The sequence below is a fragment of the Cebus imitator genome, unplaced genomic scaffold (genome assembly GCF_001604975.1).
Source record: "Cebus imitator isolate Cc_AM_T3 unplaced genomic scaffold, Cebus_imitator-1.0 Scaffold37, whole genome shotgun sequence".
Taxonomy (NCBI): Eukaryota; Metazoa; Chordata; class Mammalia; order Primates; family Cebidae; genus Cebus; species Cebus imitator.
The window spans coordinates 8,614,618-8,631,507 of NW_016107352.1; the positions used below are offsets into that span (position 1 = coordinate 8,614,618).

Sequence of the window (16,890 nt, forward strand, 5' to 3'; positions counted from 1 at the left end):
AAAAATAAATTACAGAGGAAGGCATTTCTTATGTAATTTATATGTAAAAAGAGAACATGCTTATTCATAAGCAAAATTCCAAAATCAATGTTAATTAGGACAATTAAGTCAAACTTTGAAAACTTCTGTTAAGGTAAATAGCATTAGATTCATCTAAGCATATGTGACTTACTTTAAATTAATTATTACTTGTACAAATGTTGATTTGTCAACAAAAACCTAAGTGTTAAATTTAGTGACATGGCCACAAGTGAATATATGAGGCGTAGTGTAGTGATATCAAAGATGTTAAGGTACTTTAAATTTAGTTCATTTGCCCAATGAATTATGCATTTGACTTCATTGCAAATTAAAATAGCCTCATCTTTAAAGAATAATTAAAATACATTACATGTTTTTTAGTCCAAATGAGAGAGAAGTTAGAGAAATATTTAATTATGTGTGTTAGATTAATAAACTATTTATTTATTTTTATTTTTATTTTTATTTTTGAGATGGAGTCTCATGCTGTCACCCAGGCTGGAGTGCCATGGCATGACCTTGGTTCACTGCAACCTCTGCCTCCGAAGTTCCAGCGATTCTCATGCCTCAGCCTCTTGGGTAGCTGGGATTACAGGTGTGCGCCACCACACCCACACCCGGCCAAGTTTTGTGTTTTTAGTAGAAGTGAGGTTTCTCTACCAACCTTGTCTCTACTAAAAACAAAGAGGCTGTTGGCCATGCTGGTTTCGAACTCCTGACCTCAGGTGATACGCCCACGTTGGCTTTCCAAAGTACTGGGATTAGAGGCTGGAGCCACTGTGACTCGCCCGAATAAACTATAGTATTTAAAAGTTGCTAGCTAGATAAGATAATTTTACTCCTTTTCAGTTTAAATACATTGTCTTTAATACCATGCCAGTCTCTTCCATGGATGTTTTTATCACCTCTTTTCAAGTACATTTATCATAGACAGATTAAGAGCAAGGTGATGTAAGCAGCTCAGGTTGTAATTGTCTCTAGGCAAATCAAGTTCTTAAAAAAATAACAATACAAAAAAATTGGAAGGTGTCAAAATTTGGAATGAGTTTTAAACTTTCATTTACTTCTAATAGCTTAACTACTGTCAAAATGAATCAGTCTGGAATTGCACCCTTACTTAATTAATCATGTGGAATTTCCAAGTAACATATCTGTGTTGTACATACTTGAAAAGTAAAATTCTTACTTCTTCCACTTATTATTTTCACCTCACTGTTTTATTGTTGCTAAAGTAGTTTCAGCCTCAAAATATATTATAAAAAGACCACCCAGTTATGTATACTTCTGTTTATCTGAGATGGAACAAGCTCATAGATAACTGAAATTTATCAGAGGGGCCAAACTTGTTTTTGTTTTTCTTCTTGCTTTTTTGTACCATTTCTCCCTCTTATAAGCTCTGCTTATGTTTTGGGATTTATTCAGGGACACTACTTTTAACATACCTTGTCTGTTGTAATATTAGGCAGTTATGAATTTTCATAGTTACAGTTGCTGTCACTTCATTAATACAAAGAAAAAAAAAGCCCATAGCTTTCAACATTTTCTTGGTTAGAGGACTTGGTATTTTGTATAGTTCCATTTGGATCAAATTCTCTTTTATTTTTTTCTTTGGAAATATTAGTACGTAATGTGATAAATGCTAAATAAGAGTGCTGTAATTACTTTGGTAATGGATCAAGTTAATATATAGTATAGAGCTACCAAATTAGGGAGACTGTAGCGTCAGTTTGAGTTTCTTCTTTATTGGGTATATATAATTCTCCAACATCATTTGAAATGTAAGAAATCTTCATTGGGCATCACAGTGTTACAGTTTAGTTTAAGTATATTCAAGTACAGTAAGAGATTTGCATTCTTAATGATCGTGCTCATCTTTATTTGGAATTAAATTATTAATCTTGGATTAGCCATGCAAGAAAAGTCACAGAAGTTGAGATAATTGAGTTTAAGGTAAAAGTTTACCTCAGAAACTTACCAGCTGTGTGATTATCAGCAAGTCATTTTTCTGGATTGCTTTTTCAGAGCTTTATGATGATATTATTTTATATTTTTATAACAAGCTTTTTTTTTTTTTTTTTTTGAGACGGAGTTTCGCTCCTGTCACCCAGGCTGGAGTGCAATGGCGCGATCTCAGCTCACCGCAACCTCCGCCTCCTGGGTTCAGGCAATTCTCCTGCCTCAGCCTCCTGAGTAGCTGGGATTACAGGCACGCGCCACCATGCCCAGCTAATTTTTTGTATTTTTAGTAGAGACGGGGTTTCACCATGTTGACCAGGATGGTCTCGATCTCTTGACCTCGTGATCCACCCGCCTCGGCCTCCCAAAGTGCTGGGATTACAGGCGTGAGCCACCGCGCCCGGCTTAACAAGCTTGTTTTTATAGATGGAAATTGTTTATATGTCTTGTGTTATTCAAAATGATTACATGAATACATCAGCAATTACTGTTTGGTAATAAATGTGATTAATTTAAAGTGACTATTTTAGATAACTACAAATGTACCTAATACATGAGAATAAATTTATAAATATAGAGAAATGCAGCCATACCATTGTGTGATTGAATCACTAATTGGTATTATACCATGTGATGTTAATTGTTCTCTGGTGTGAAGAGAGTTTCAATTGATGGAGTCATAACAAATGTTTGAAGATTTAAATTATTATCAAAATGGTAAATAATTAAATACCTTTAAAAGAATTAAAAACATGAACTTGCAGTATTAACATATATACTTGAAAAATTAATTCAAAACTAGTTGAAACATTTGCTAGTTAATTACCTAAAAGATGAGTTAAATGAAGAAAAATGTGGAAATATATGGAAGTCTTTTGCCCATTGTTTAGAAGTTTATAGAACTCAAATGAGTGATTTGAATATTTTCCACTTGATATTGGTTACTAATTTGTAGTACCTTATTGAAATGCCCTGTAGGCCAGGTGCAGTGGTTCATGCCTGTAATCCCAGCACTTTGGGAGGCCAAGGCAGGCAGATTGCTTTAAGTTAAGAGTTCGAGATCAGCCTGGCCAACATGGCAAAACCTCCTCTCTAGTAAAAATGCAAAGATTGGCCAGGGATGTTGGTGCATACCTGTAATCCCAGCTACTTGGGAGGCTGAGGTATGAGAATCACTTGAACCTGGGAGGCTGCAAATGCTAATGTAGTTACAGTTCTTTTAAACATTTGTATGTATTCTGTCTGATGATAAATGTATTCTGAAATATAGGATGTGAATTTTAGCTAAATTAGTTTGAAATGTCATTTTAGATGGCATTTTAATTAGTTTTATGTTAACTAGGACTTTGGATTGTGAGACCTTTTCCTTGTGCTCTTTTTGGCTGCTTAAAAATTATTTCTTTACATAAACATGAATGCACATGCATACATGTGGGCAAACAATGTGTGTAGTGTGATCCCAGGTTTAGCATTTCAGCTATAGAAGTCATACATGATAAGTTATGAAATTTTAAATACTGAGTGACAGAGGGAGATTCTGTCTAAAAGAAGTGAAAAGCCCTGTAAATATACATTATGCAAATTAGATAATAGATTACCAAGTTAGGGAAAAATAATTTAAGCTTTTCTCAAATTTTTATTTTTATTTTTATTTTTAGAGACAAAGTCTTACTTTGTTGCCCAGGCTTGGAATGCAGTGGCTCTATCATAGCTCACTGTAGCCTAGATCTCCTGGGCTCAAGTTATCTTCCCACGACAGCCTCCTGAGTAGCTGGGCTATAAACACTCACAACCATACCTAACTGATTTTTTAATTTTTATTTTTAGTATAGATGAGGTCTCACTGTGTTGCCCAGACTGGTCTTAAACTTCTAAGTTTAAGCAATCCTCCCACCTTAGCCTCTCTAAGTGTTGAGATTATGGTCATGAGCCATGGTGCCTGGCCCATCAGTCAAATCTTTTAATTTGTATTACATAGTATCATCGTTTATTAGTTTTGATTTAACCACTTATTTTATTAAAACACGTTAATTGAGTCTTTATGTCGTAAGCATTGTGTTAAGTTTAATTGGGTGTAGAAAGATGAATTAGATACGGTCCTTACCAATTTGAGGATGAATTTTTTAAGGGGCAGAAGATAAAGCATTAGGCACAAAAGGAAAAAAAAAAATGAATGTAGAAAGTACTAACCATAAGTTTTCTGTTAGAACTTGCATAAGTGTTGTTAAGGACCTTTCTACACTGGTGTCCTTAAACTTATGTGTATGTGACCTACTTAGGATTCTTGTTAAAAGACAGATTATAATTCGTGTGTCAGAGTAAGCCTGAGATTCTGCATTTCTAGTAGGCACTCAGGGGATGCCAGTGCTCATGGATCATGATTGATATTTAGAGGAGTAAGTCTCAATATTGTTCTTTGGAAGTAAGAATTGTAAATGTAGGATCTGCATTTAAAGACGTTTCCTGGATATAGTCTTTATTTTTCATCCTAATTACTTCCATAATATAATTAAAACACACTGTTTGGCAATATAAATTTAAATAGACCATAAATTTACTTGTTTTGAATGACTAATTTAGTTGACTTTTGGTTATCTAGGGTTAGATTAAATGGTATGCAGTTAGCCATGGTATTAAATAACAGTGGGCTTGGTATCATGAAGAATTGAAATTACAGTAATGTACGAAAACATTAATATATTTATACTACATTCTGTTTAGAATTACTTGGCACCTACTCTAGCTTGGGAAAGTTACTTGATCTCAGCTGTCCAAGTAATTTTTGGGAGCAGTGCCTGCTTTCTCTTCCAGTCTCTAAGAAACAGTGGGAATTACATATGGGAATTACAGAATCTACACAGAGGTTGTGCTGTGATTGGTGGGGATTTCTAACATATTGGCTGCAAATACTAATGTAGTTACAGTTCTTTTCAACATTTGTATGTGTTCTTTCAAATGGTAAATGTATTCTGAAATATAGGATGTGAATTATAGCTGAATTAGTTTAAAATGTCATTTTATATGGCGTTTGAATTAGGACTTTGGATATGTGGGACCTTTTTCTTCTGCTCTTTTTGGCTGCTTAAAAATTATTTCTTTACATAAACATGAATGCACATGCATACATGTGGGCAAACAATGTATGTAGTATGATCCCAGGTTTAGCATTTCAGCTTCAGAAGTCATGTGATAAGTTTTGAAAACTTAAGCTCTGAGTAAATCATAATTATGGACAATTATGAAATGTTGAGAAAATCCTTTAAAATAATTTTGTAGAGTTCATTTTTTCTATCAGATACATGTTTATTTAAAAGTAAAGTACTATAAAGTACATTTAATCTTTTACTTTTTAATTCCTATGGCATAAATGGTAACAAAATGCAGTGGTCCAATATAGTATTAATTAGCAATAGCTGATTTTTCAAGTACCTAACTTAAGCAATAGCATTTAACGTAGGAAATTTATTTTTATCCTTAATTAAACATTAGATATTGTGTGGATTTTTTTTTTTTTCCAGAGAACCAGAGGACGAAAACGAAGCTTCGTTCCTGAGGAAGAAAAACATGAGGTTGGAATAAGTTAAGCACTTTTACCCAGTCTTAACTTTGAGAAATTTTCTTTCTTAAAATTGTTTCCCTCATATCCTTATTTTGTTTTATGTTTTATTTTATTATCCCTTTTATGGCAGGAAAGAGTTCCTAGAGAGAGAAGGCAAAGACAGTCTGTGCTGCAAAAGAAGCCCAAGGCTGAAGATTTAAGAACTGAATGTGCAACTTGCAAGGGAACTGGAGACAATGAAAATCTTGTCAGGTAAGTTGGATGCTAAAACCTTGTCTTTAGGGGATTAAGGTTTCATGTGTATTATTTTCTCATCACAGAAAAAATGTAAAAAAAAATTGCAGGGTAGGACCTTTCTTAAAATATTGTTTAGTGGAAACAGTACTTCAGAAACAGATTTCATCCACTTATTAACCTCCCATGCATGGTTATACTCTGGATTTAGATGTAAATAATCTGCATTTTTAACACAGGAAATTATTTTTCTCTTGACAAGAGAAGTTGACAATGGTCTCTATTTAGAGGCCATAAAAGTAATTTGATCTAAACACTTTGTACTAAGATTATTATATTTTATGTCAAAACAACGAAATTACTAAACTCTGTTAGCATATTCTAAATGTTGAAATTCATAAGCAATGGTGAGAAGACAGACTTTTTATTGACAAGAATTTAATTAGCACTTTCTTATTGCTTATTAAAACAAATGTGTTAAATGCTTCTCCCTGACGAAATAAAGAAAGGTGAAAAGATGGCCTAGGTAGATTTTATTTTTTGTTTTGTCTCTGTTTCTTTGTTTCGTTTTGTGACTTTTTTTTAAAAATCAGACATAACGCTAATCGGGAATCTTAGCTGATGCTGCACATTGGCTCTTCCCAGCGGCCCAGAGACTGCTAATTTTAGCTGAAATGAAGAAATTGATCAAAGCTCTGGGTGAGATGGGGGAGTGAGTAGGTGAACAAAAAGAGAGCTAATTTAAAAGAGGCGTCAGACTTTCAAAGGACAGTGGCACAAAGGTTCTTAGAGTTCTTATAGGGACTTTGTAAGGGAACCCGTTCTGATTTCTTTAAAAAATTGTCTTCTGGTAAAGCCCTGTTAAATTAACTGAGGACACAGAAATTAAACATTTCAAAAAGAATAAACATATTGATAAAACAAATGTTAGTGTTATGTTTTTAAATATTTATTTCCAAATGATGTAATCTATTTCTGTCATTAAGAATATAATTTGTCTTAATTTATCTAAGAAAGGCTTGAAGCCTTAAATTTTATACCACCAATGAGAAAGATAAAGTAAAAATTACAGTAAAGACAAAGGCCTTCAACAAAGTTAAGAAAGTTTGTAGTAATTGGCTAATGTTTTTTAGGCAGTTCATGTAGAATGTCTTGGGAGCTATCCTGAAGGTTAAGTTTACTAAAATTTAGGGTAAAGTAGTAAGTAGTTCCAAGTTCAGGAGATACACATGAATAATTCTGACTGCAGTATGATTTTTCCAGTATGTCAGAAGTGAAATCCCAGGCATAAGCAAAACATAATGGAGTAAATGAAACAACAAAAATAAAAAAAATAATCTTACGTAATGAACAATTTAATTCAGGAAAATTCCCTTGGGGTTGACGATGGAGTTGAGGACTATGATTAATTTGAAATAGTAGTTAAAAACTTAGAGAGCTTGTGATCCTCTTATTAATTGTTTGAACCTATATAAGTATCTACTGTATCTTACTGATTTTTTTTTTTTTTTAAATACGAGCTTGATTGAGGCCTTTTTGCTGGAGGACTTGTAAGTTTTTGTCAGGTTTTTTTGTTGTGCTTTTGTCATGTGTTTGAAATTAGGAACCTGAAAAATACAATTTTTATTTTAAAAACCAGTTTATGATAGATTTCCAGCCTGTCATATTTTAGTTGTTTAATAGAAAAAGTACCTTCTAATTTTGATAAGATATTTGATTAGTATTACTCTCTATTATTTATTTCTTTAGTTTCTGTTATAAAATTTTTATTTCTAATTGAATTATTACGATATGCCAATGTCTGGAATTTTATGAAAGTCTTCTGTAAGGTAAAGATATTTTCATTACTCTGAAATAATGGATATACAAAGTCCCCTTCCTTGGTTTTGTTTTATTAAGAAGATAGCATCATAAATTTTGTGCAATGTTTTAAAGAGGTAATGTAGAGGAAATTAAATGTTTTATTGATACTATATTTTAATATTTTTTAGGACAAGATAAACTGGATATAAAGCAATGTCATAAAATATTTTTGGACATAATGTGATCTTTAAAAAAAATACATTGTTTAAGCACTATTCTTCTTGGGTTAAAGAATTTTATATAAAATTTCATATGTTTAATAAAAGCAATCTCATAAGCCAATATCTGCCATTTTCCCTGGCATCTCATATTTTGAAATTGGCACTGTTACTGTTTGATAATCAAGCCCGAAAAGTCTACACTTTTTTATTACATCTTGAATATTATCTATACGTGCTATTTTTAAACTTTCAAATAAGGTATTTTAAATAAGGATTTTTTTTTCTCTAAAGATATATTTCAGTGCTTACTCAGAGATATGTGTATGTCTGTTAGGTTCTCTTTTAAAATTAAACTTCATGGGTCACAATCTTTTATTTAATATACTGCGTTTACTTTGTCAACTTCTTTTAAACTAATGTTTACATCTCACTAGAACCTGCTCTTCAGCAGTTTTGATTTTTGAAACCACACTTCTCTATGTAATTCAGGCTATATAGAAAATTCCTTCTTAATTTTCCTTGCTTTTTAAGTTATTGGTACATGTTTATTTGTGAATTTACAAGTATAATTTGTTTATATCATTGAAGAATTGCATGCAATTTGTCAGTAAACTGTAATTAGTAGGTTTCGACTCTTATTTTCTGCTTTGCCTGTTTTTCTGGGAACTTTGGCAAATAATTTAGCATTTCTGTGCCTTGGTTTTCTCCCTGTTGGACATGATCACAATCATACTGTGCTTCATTAGGTACCTTATGAATAACTGCTGAGTGATAGTAAGGTTCTTTTCATATGAAATGTTAGAACAGTAGTATTATTTAGTAACACATAATACATGTATGTGTGTCACAATTGGTAAATATGTTTCCAGTTATAGTAAATATTTATTTTTTATGTCAGAAATGTACATGTCTTGTTTTTGTATATAATTTTGTCCAGAATCTAGGAGACAAAAAGAAATTTGTCATTATATGTTTTCTAAAATGATTAGATTGAAGGTTTATAGCATCTCGGAATTTTATTTCATTTTTTTAAGTGCATACTTTTTGCCATCTGCTTTTAAAATTTAATTAGAAATTATCTGAGAAGTTTTCTACTAAATATGTATTTCTTCAGGTTATTTTATGTAATCTAAATGCTAAAGGCCAAATTGAAACTATTTCATGGAATTGCAAGGTCTTTTTAGGCTCTGTGATAGGTCATTGTTGAACATAGTTATGGAACTACTTAGTGATACCTAATTTATTTTTGTTTCCACAGTTCATGATACATTCAATACTCAGAAAATGCTTGATAAATGAACTCTACATGAGTAATGACTGAGTATTCTTTTGCTGAATTTAAAAAATCTGTCACTGTTATAATTCAATTCTAGAGCAAATTGAGTCATAAAATAAAATGTTTGATGAAGATACCTAAGGGCTTAATAAAGGGTAATTGATTTTTGCTGCTAAAATGTAGTGGTTAGTTTTTCCTCCCCTGTATTTTAAGTAAATAAATAGATTTGAGATGCGTCTGAAAAGTAGAAATAAAGTGATTCCTTGAAAGGGAAGAGGGCCTTTATTCTCTCTCAGTCTTTATCCGACTATCAAATTAGGAATAACACCAAACTTCTAAACCTCAAATTTTATCTTAACTACATGAACTCAGTGTGGTACATTTTATTACTTAATCAGAGATAGGAGAGAGAAAAAAAAAGGCTTCCTAAAGCTAACAACCCTGTAATCCATGAGCCCTCTTAAATAGCATCTTTAATTTTATTTGGTATTGTGGCCATAACTCAGAAGCATTGAGGGTAGGAGATGATCTATTAAGCTATTTCACTTTTGTAGCTAATTCTACACTATTAAATGCTTGCCAGAGTCTCCCCTTTATTTGAGTATTTGGCAAATTATATAGGTATTGAACCATTTTGGTTACAAGGGTAGGGTGTCAATTTGGTCTCTAAACGTTGTTGTTAAGACTTTTATTTATTTCACATTTAAAAATCTGGCTTGTCAGTGTATCCTCACAAACTAAATTTGATTGTATCATAAATTATTAGGATGATCAGCAAGAATTTATATATATTACAGTTTAATTTCAAATACTAGACTCTTAATATTCTGAACCTAGAGTTTTCATTGTGGAAAAGTTTTTGATAATAAATTCAACATTTAGAACAAATATTTCCTTTCATTTTGTGTCATTTTTGGTAAGCTGTTTGTTTGTTTTTGTTTGAGACAGGGTTTTGCTCAGCTGCTTAGACTGGCATGCAGTGGCACGATCACAGCTCACAGCAGCCTGAACTCTTAGGCTCAGGTGACCTTCTTTTCTCAGCCTCCTTGGTAGCTGGGACTACAAGTGCATGCCACCATGCCCAGCTATTTTTTTTTAATCTTTTGTAAAAATGAGGTTCTCACTATGTTACCCATGCTGGTGTAGAACTTGTGAACTTAAGCAGTTATCCATCCTCAGCCTTCCAAAGTGCTGGGATTAGCGACTGTACTCGGCTAAACTGTGTTTTTCAAGGAACGTATTGATTTCATGTCATTTGCCAGTTGCTTCTTTCTTGTGGTCAGCACCATGGTTTTTTCTTCAGTCATACTGATCTTTTCAGTGTTCACTGTAACTATTTGCGTAGGACTTTTCTGCTGTCTGTAATGTATTTCAGCATATTTTCTTCTTCCTTCTAAGCCTACGTCAGTGTTGACTTCCTTCATGTAGTCTTCCTGACTTAAATGGCTTCATATTGATTGTCTTGCATTGATTGTCCTTGGAACCCTCATAAAGTCCCTTGTCATGCTGTGATCCATTTTGCTTGTAAGTTGTGTTATTATTTCTGTCAATTAATTTACTTTTCCATGAGGTGAGTCTAGCATCTGAGCCTTCTATTTATTTCTAATGACCCTGATAGTCTAATACAGTATGGCTCAGGCAGTTAATTCAGCATAAATGCCTGTTAATTTACTGATTATGCTACCATATTTGTATACCTTTGCAACTCTATACAATTAGAATAGTTTATAATTTATTTTTGGGTGGGGACATTTTTTAAAATAGTTCCTGATTGATCTGTTTTATTTTTGAAAATTTAAAACTTTAAAAATTACTGAGTACAAAGTTAAAAAGAGTGTATGTTTCTTGAAACAAAAATAATAGGTGACAAATAATGGTTTTTGCTTAACTGATAACTTTTATTTTTGTGGTAGTTGTTTACTGCACTGAGAGTTAGGAAATCTCAACTAGTTTAAGCTTGTCACCTGCCCGTTTTGTAATTTTAAGCAAGTCACTAAATCTCTTTGAGTCTCACTTTTCTTATTTTAGGAGACGACCTCAGGCTGTAACCTCTCTGAAGCCTAACACACTAGCTCTGATATTCAAAGATTATATAATATTCCATGTTCTCTAGTCCATGCTACCTCTTTATTTACATTTGGTCACAAGCTCCTGTGTAAAAACATATTCTCAGTAGCATCTTCTTCCAGGCTACTCTGTGATTATGTAGAATATGATTATTTTTATTGATTAAATATGTTAGAATGGTAGCCAGTTTTCCAGTTGCATTTTCTCTCATTTACCTAGAGGAGTAGAAAATAAGTCAATTTAAAACATCCACTTCCTCTGATAAATAGCGCATATTTCCTTTTTTAAAAGCAACTCTAGTGGGATCTAATGTTCATCCCATTAAATTTTATGCATGCTTAGTGTAGCGCTTAATGGTTTTTAGTACATTTGTCATTGTTCAACAATCATTACAGTCCAGTGTTTAGATTATTTCATCACCTCAAAAATTACTATGCCTGTTTACAGTCATAGCCTCCATCTCCAGCATCAGGCAGCCACTGCAAATGTTCTGTTGTCACTGGTTTTTCATAGTCCTGAGAAACACTTCTCATTATGTATAAGTTAGATTTTGTTTCCACAAATAATTTAATGTAATAAGAAAACTTCTAATTAAAGAAATATTAAAGTGACTCTAATATGAAAAAATTATACTATTTTATTCATTTTTAAACTCAGTACTTTTAATTTTGGATATTAAAAAAGTGAGCCTGCTAAATTTGTATTAAGAACCTAGATTCTATTAAATTTTAAAGTGTCTATTATTTTGGGAGGTGGTACTGTAAAATGAATGCTTAAGTATGAGGATTTATAACTGTTCTGCTGAGTTGTATTAGTCCATTCTTGCACAGCTGTAAAGAAATACCCAAGAATAGTAATTTATAAAGAAAAGAGGTTTAATTGGCTTACGGTTCTACAGGCTGTAAGGGAAGTATAGTGGCTTTTGCTTCTGGGAAGGCCTTAGAAAACTTCCAGTCATGGCAGAAGGCAAAGGGGGACAAGGCATGTTATATGGTAGGGGCCAGGGGCAAGAGAGAGATGTGAGAGATGCTGTGTACTTTAAACAACCAGATCTTTAGAGAACTCACTCATCATGATGAGAACAGCACCAAGAGGATGGTATAATGCATTCATGAGAAATCTAGCCCTGTGATCTAGTTACCTCCCATCAGGTCTCATCACCAACACTGGAGATTATAATTCACCATGAGATTTGAGTGGGACACATATCCAAACTATATCATGGTTTTAAACCTTCTTTTGTTATTTGTGAACTCTGCTTTTATCTTCCCTGTGGTTTACCTTCCTTATCTATAAAATAGCAATAAACAATAGTACCTATGCCGTAGGTTGTCTGGATGATTAAATGATATTGTACAAATAAAGGGCTTGACACAGTGGACAAAAAATGGTAAAGGCCATATTCAGCAAATAACAGTGACTCTGATAAAACATATATAGTCTTATAGTGTATGTAAGTCTGTTTACATTGCTATAAAGAAATACCTGAGCCTAGCCAATTTATAAAAAAAATAAGTTTATTTGGCTCACAGTTCTGCAGGCTGTTCAAGCTGCATGGAACTAGCATCTGCTTCTGGTGAGGTCTCAGGAAACTTACAGTCATGATGGAATGTAAAGGGTAAACCAGTATTTGCATAGAGTGAACAACAGAAAAAAGAGGAGGGGTCAGGCCCCTTTAAACAACCATCTTTCATGTGATTTAACAACAAGAATTTGCTTATTCCCATGGGTTGAGTGCCAAGCATTCATGAGGGATCTGCCCTATGGCCCAAACACCTCCCACCAGGCCCACCTCCAACATTGGAGATCACATTTCAGCATGTTATTTGAAGGGAACAAGCATCTAAACTGTATACCTTCACCACTGCCCCCCCAATTTTATGTCCGTCACATTGCAAAATACAATCATCCTTTTTTATTAGTCCTCCACAGTCTTTGCTCAATCCAGCATTAACTCAAAAGTCCACAGTCCAGCGTCTCACTGGGGACTGAAGGCAAGTTCCTTCTGTCAGTGAGCCTGTAAAATCAAAAACAAGGGCCGGGCCCAGTGGCTCATGCCTGTAATCCCAGCACTTTGAGAGGCCGAGGCGGGTAGATCACAAGGTCAGGAGATAGAGACCATCCTGGCCAACATGGTGAAACCCTGTCTCTACTAAAAATACAAAAATTAGTCAGGTGTGGTGCCCCATGCCTGTAATCCCAGCTACTCAGGAGGCTGAGGCAGGAGAATCACTTGAACTCAGAAGTCAGAGGTTGCAGTGAGCCGAGACTGCACCACTGCATTCCAGCCTGGCAACAAAGCGAGACTCCGTCTCCAAAAAAGAAAATAAAAAAAAGTTATTCACTTCCAAGATACAATGGTGGTATAGACATTGGGTCAACATTCCCATGTCAAAAAAGAGAAATTAGCCAAAAGAAATGGGCAGTAGGCCCCGCACAATTCCAAAACCCAGCCAGGCAGACATTAAACTTTAAAGCTTCAAAGCAATGTCCTCTGATACCATATTCTGCATCTCAGGCACACTTAATGCAATGGGTGGGGTCCCAGTGCTTTGGGCAGCTCTGCTGCATGGCTTTCCAGGGTTCAGCATTCTTGGCTGCTCTCATGGATTGGAGTTGAGTACCTGTGGCTTTTCCAGGCTCAGGATGAAAGCTGCTGGTGGCTCTACCATTCCTAGTTCTGGAAGCCAACAGCCCCCTTCCCATAGCTCCACTAGGTAGTGCCCCAGTGATGATTTTGTGTGACAGTTCCAACTCCACATTTCTTTTCCACATTGCACTGGTAGAGGCTTTCTGTGAAAACTCTGTCTCTGTGACAGGATTCTGCCTGGACTCCAGGGTTTTCTCATATATCTTCTGAAATCTAGGTGGAGGCTGCCGAGCCTTTTCAGTTCTCGCATTCTGTGCTCCTGCAGGCTTAACAGCATGTGGAAAACACCAAGGCTCATAGAGTGGTGGCCTGAACTATACCTGGTGATGTGAGCTGTACCTGGGGCTCTTTGGGCGGCAGCTGGAGCTGGAGCAGCCAGGATTCAGGGAGCAGTGTCCTGATGCTCAGCAGGGAAGCAGGGCCCCAGGCCTGGCTTCTGAAACCATTATTTTCTCCTAGACCTCTGGGCCTGTGATGGGCTGGGCTGCCTGGAAGATCTCCAGAATGCATTCAAGGCCTTTTTTCCCTCATTGTCTTGGCTATTATAATTTGTCTCTTTTTTAGTCATGCTAATTCTTTAGCAAATGGTTGCTCCACAACCACCTTGAATTCCTCTTCTGAAAATGCCTTTTCCTTCTTTACCACACAGCCTGCTGCAAATTTTCCAAATTTTTGTGTTTTGCTTTCCTTTTGTTTTTATTTTTATTTTGTTAATGATCAGCAGTTGAACATGGATGCTTCCTTTTTAAACATTAGTTCCAACTTTAAGTCATTTTAAGTCTACAGTCCAGTGTCTCATTGTATCTAATCATAGGCTGTTATAAGCAGCCATGCCATATCTTAAATGCTTCACTGCTTAGAAATTTCTTCTACCAGAAAACTGTGTTATCAGTCTTAACTTCAAAATTAAGATCCCAAGAGCATGGACAAAATATAGCCAAGTTCTTTGCTGGGGAATAATACGGGTGACCTTTACTCCAATTCCCAATAAGTTCTTCATTTCCATCTGAGACCTCATCATCCTGGGCTACAGTGTCCGTTTCCACAACCACTTAACAATACTCTAAGAAGTTCTAAACTTTCGCTTGCCTTCCTGTCTTCTTCTGAGCCCTCCAAACTCTTCCAGCCTCTGCCCATTACCCAGTTCCCAAGCTGCTTTCATATTTTCAGATATCTTGTTTTTTTTTGGAGACTGAGTCTCGCTCTGTCGCCCATGTTGTAGTGCAGTGGTGCAGTCTTGGCTTAGTGCAACGTCTGTCTCCCAGGTTCAAGTGATTCTCCTGCCTCAGCCTCCTGAGTAACTGGGACTACAGGCACATGCCACCATGCCCAGCTAATTTTTTGTACTTTTAGTAGAGGCAGGGTTTCACCTGTGTTGCACAGGCTGGTCCTGAACTCCTGAGCTCAAGTAATCTGCCCCGCCTTGGGATCCCAAAGTGCTGGGATTATAGGCATAAGCCATCATGCCCAGCATTTCAGACATCTTTATAGCCACACCCCACTTCTTGATACCAATTTTCTATGTTAGTTGGTGTTGCCATAAAGAAGCACCCAAGGCTGGCTAATATAAAAAAAAGAGGTTTATCCATCATTCTCAGCAAACTGACACAAGAACAGAAAACCAAACACTGCATAGTCTCACTCATAAGTGAGTGTTGAACAGTGAGAACACATAGACACTGGGGTCTGGGGGCGGGGTGGGGGAGTGGGGAGGAATAGCAGGGGTTGGGGGGATTGGGGAGGGATAGCTATAGGAGAAATACCTAATGTGGATGATGGGGCGATGGATGCAGCAAACCACCAACATGGTACATGTATACCTATGCAACCTGCATAATCTGCACATGTACCCCAGAACTTAAAACATAATAAACTAATTCAAAACAAAAAAGAAAAAAGGTTTATTTGGCCCACGAATCTGCAGGCTGTATAAGCAGCATAGCACCAGCATCTGCTTTTGGCAAGGGCTCAGTAAACTTACAATCATAGCAGGAGGCAGCAGGGAGCTGGCATATCACGTAGTGAAAGCAAGCAAGAGAAAGAGGAGAAAGCACCAGATTCTTAACCAGCTTTTGTTTTGAATTAACAAGAACTCATTGATTGCCATGGAGAGGAAAGAGGTTATTTTTCTTACTATTATTATTATTATTACTATGCCATTCATGAGGGCTCTGTTCCCATGACCCAAACACTGCCCACCAGGCCTACTTCCAACATTGGAGGCCACATTTCAACATGAGATTTGGAGGAGACAAACATCTAAACTATATCTGTATGTATCAGGCATTTTATGTATGTGTATTAAGTCATTTAGATACCCTATGAAATAAGAAGTGTTAATATTTCCTTTGAATTGATGAGGAAACTAAATTATAGAGCTTAAGTAACTGCCTAAAAGTTGTGTAGCTAGAACATGTTGGAACTGAGATTCAAATTTAGTCAGTCTGGTTACAGAGTCAATGGTTTTAACCTCTACAGTCTCAGCATAATTTGAACAGTGTTGTTGGTAAAAGTTTATTTAATAAATGTAATTTGTTAAAGGCTAAATGATGGCATCCCTTTCATGATCATACCTGATGTTTTATTTTCTTTATTTTGTGATTTTCAGTAATACGTTTGATGTTCTTTGAGGCTTCAGTGCTACAATCTCTATCCTCTTAAGCATGCTGTTTAGTTTTATTTATTATTAAATGGTTTTATTAAAATGCACCAACTGCTTTTTAACTTTAGATGTCATTGGATTTTTTTTTTTTTTTTAATATGGAGTCTCGCTCTGTCACCCAGGCTGGAGTGCAGTGACGTGATCTCAGCTCACTGCAGTCTCCACCTCCTGGTTTCAAGTGATTTTCCTGCCTCAGCCTTGCCTCAGCCTCCTGAGTAGCTGAGATTACAGCTGGATACCACCACACCTGGGTCTTATTTTTGTATTTTTGGTAGAGATGGGGTTTTGCTATGTTGTCCCAGGCTGGTCTTGAACTCCTGGTCTCAAGCAGTCTACCTGCCTTTGCCTCCCAAAGTGCTGGGATTACAGGCATGAGTCACTGTGCCCAGGCTTCAGATATATATATATATATATGTATTTTTTTTTTGAGGGGGGAAAGAT

At 35.4% G+C, this 16,890-nt stretch overlaps 1 protein-coding gene across 6 annotated transcripts in view; it reads left to right on the forward strand.

Annotated features, from left to right (window-relative positions):
- The window catches only part of PHF14 (PHD finger protein 14), a 200,860-nt gene that overhangs the window by 81,465 nt on the left and 102,505 nt on the right, over positions 1-16,890 (forward strand). For all 6 annotated transcript variants that reach the window (XR_005199610.1, XR_005199611.1, XM_037737312.1 and 3 more), the window contains exons 15-16: positions 5,496-5,546; positions 5,667-5,788. Coding sequence is in view for 4 of the 6 variants with exons in the window: in XM_037737312.1 (XP_037593240.1) it covers positions 5,496-5,546; positions 5,667-5,788 (173 nt within the window). In the remaining 2 variants the exon portion in view is untranslated. The remainder of the gene's footprint in view (positions 1-5,495; positions 5,547-5,666; positions 5,789-16,890) is intronic.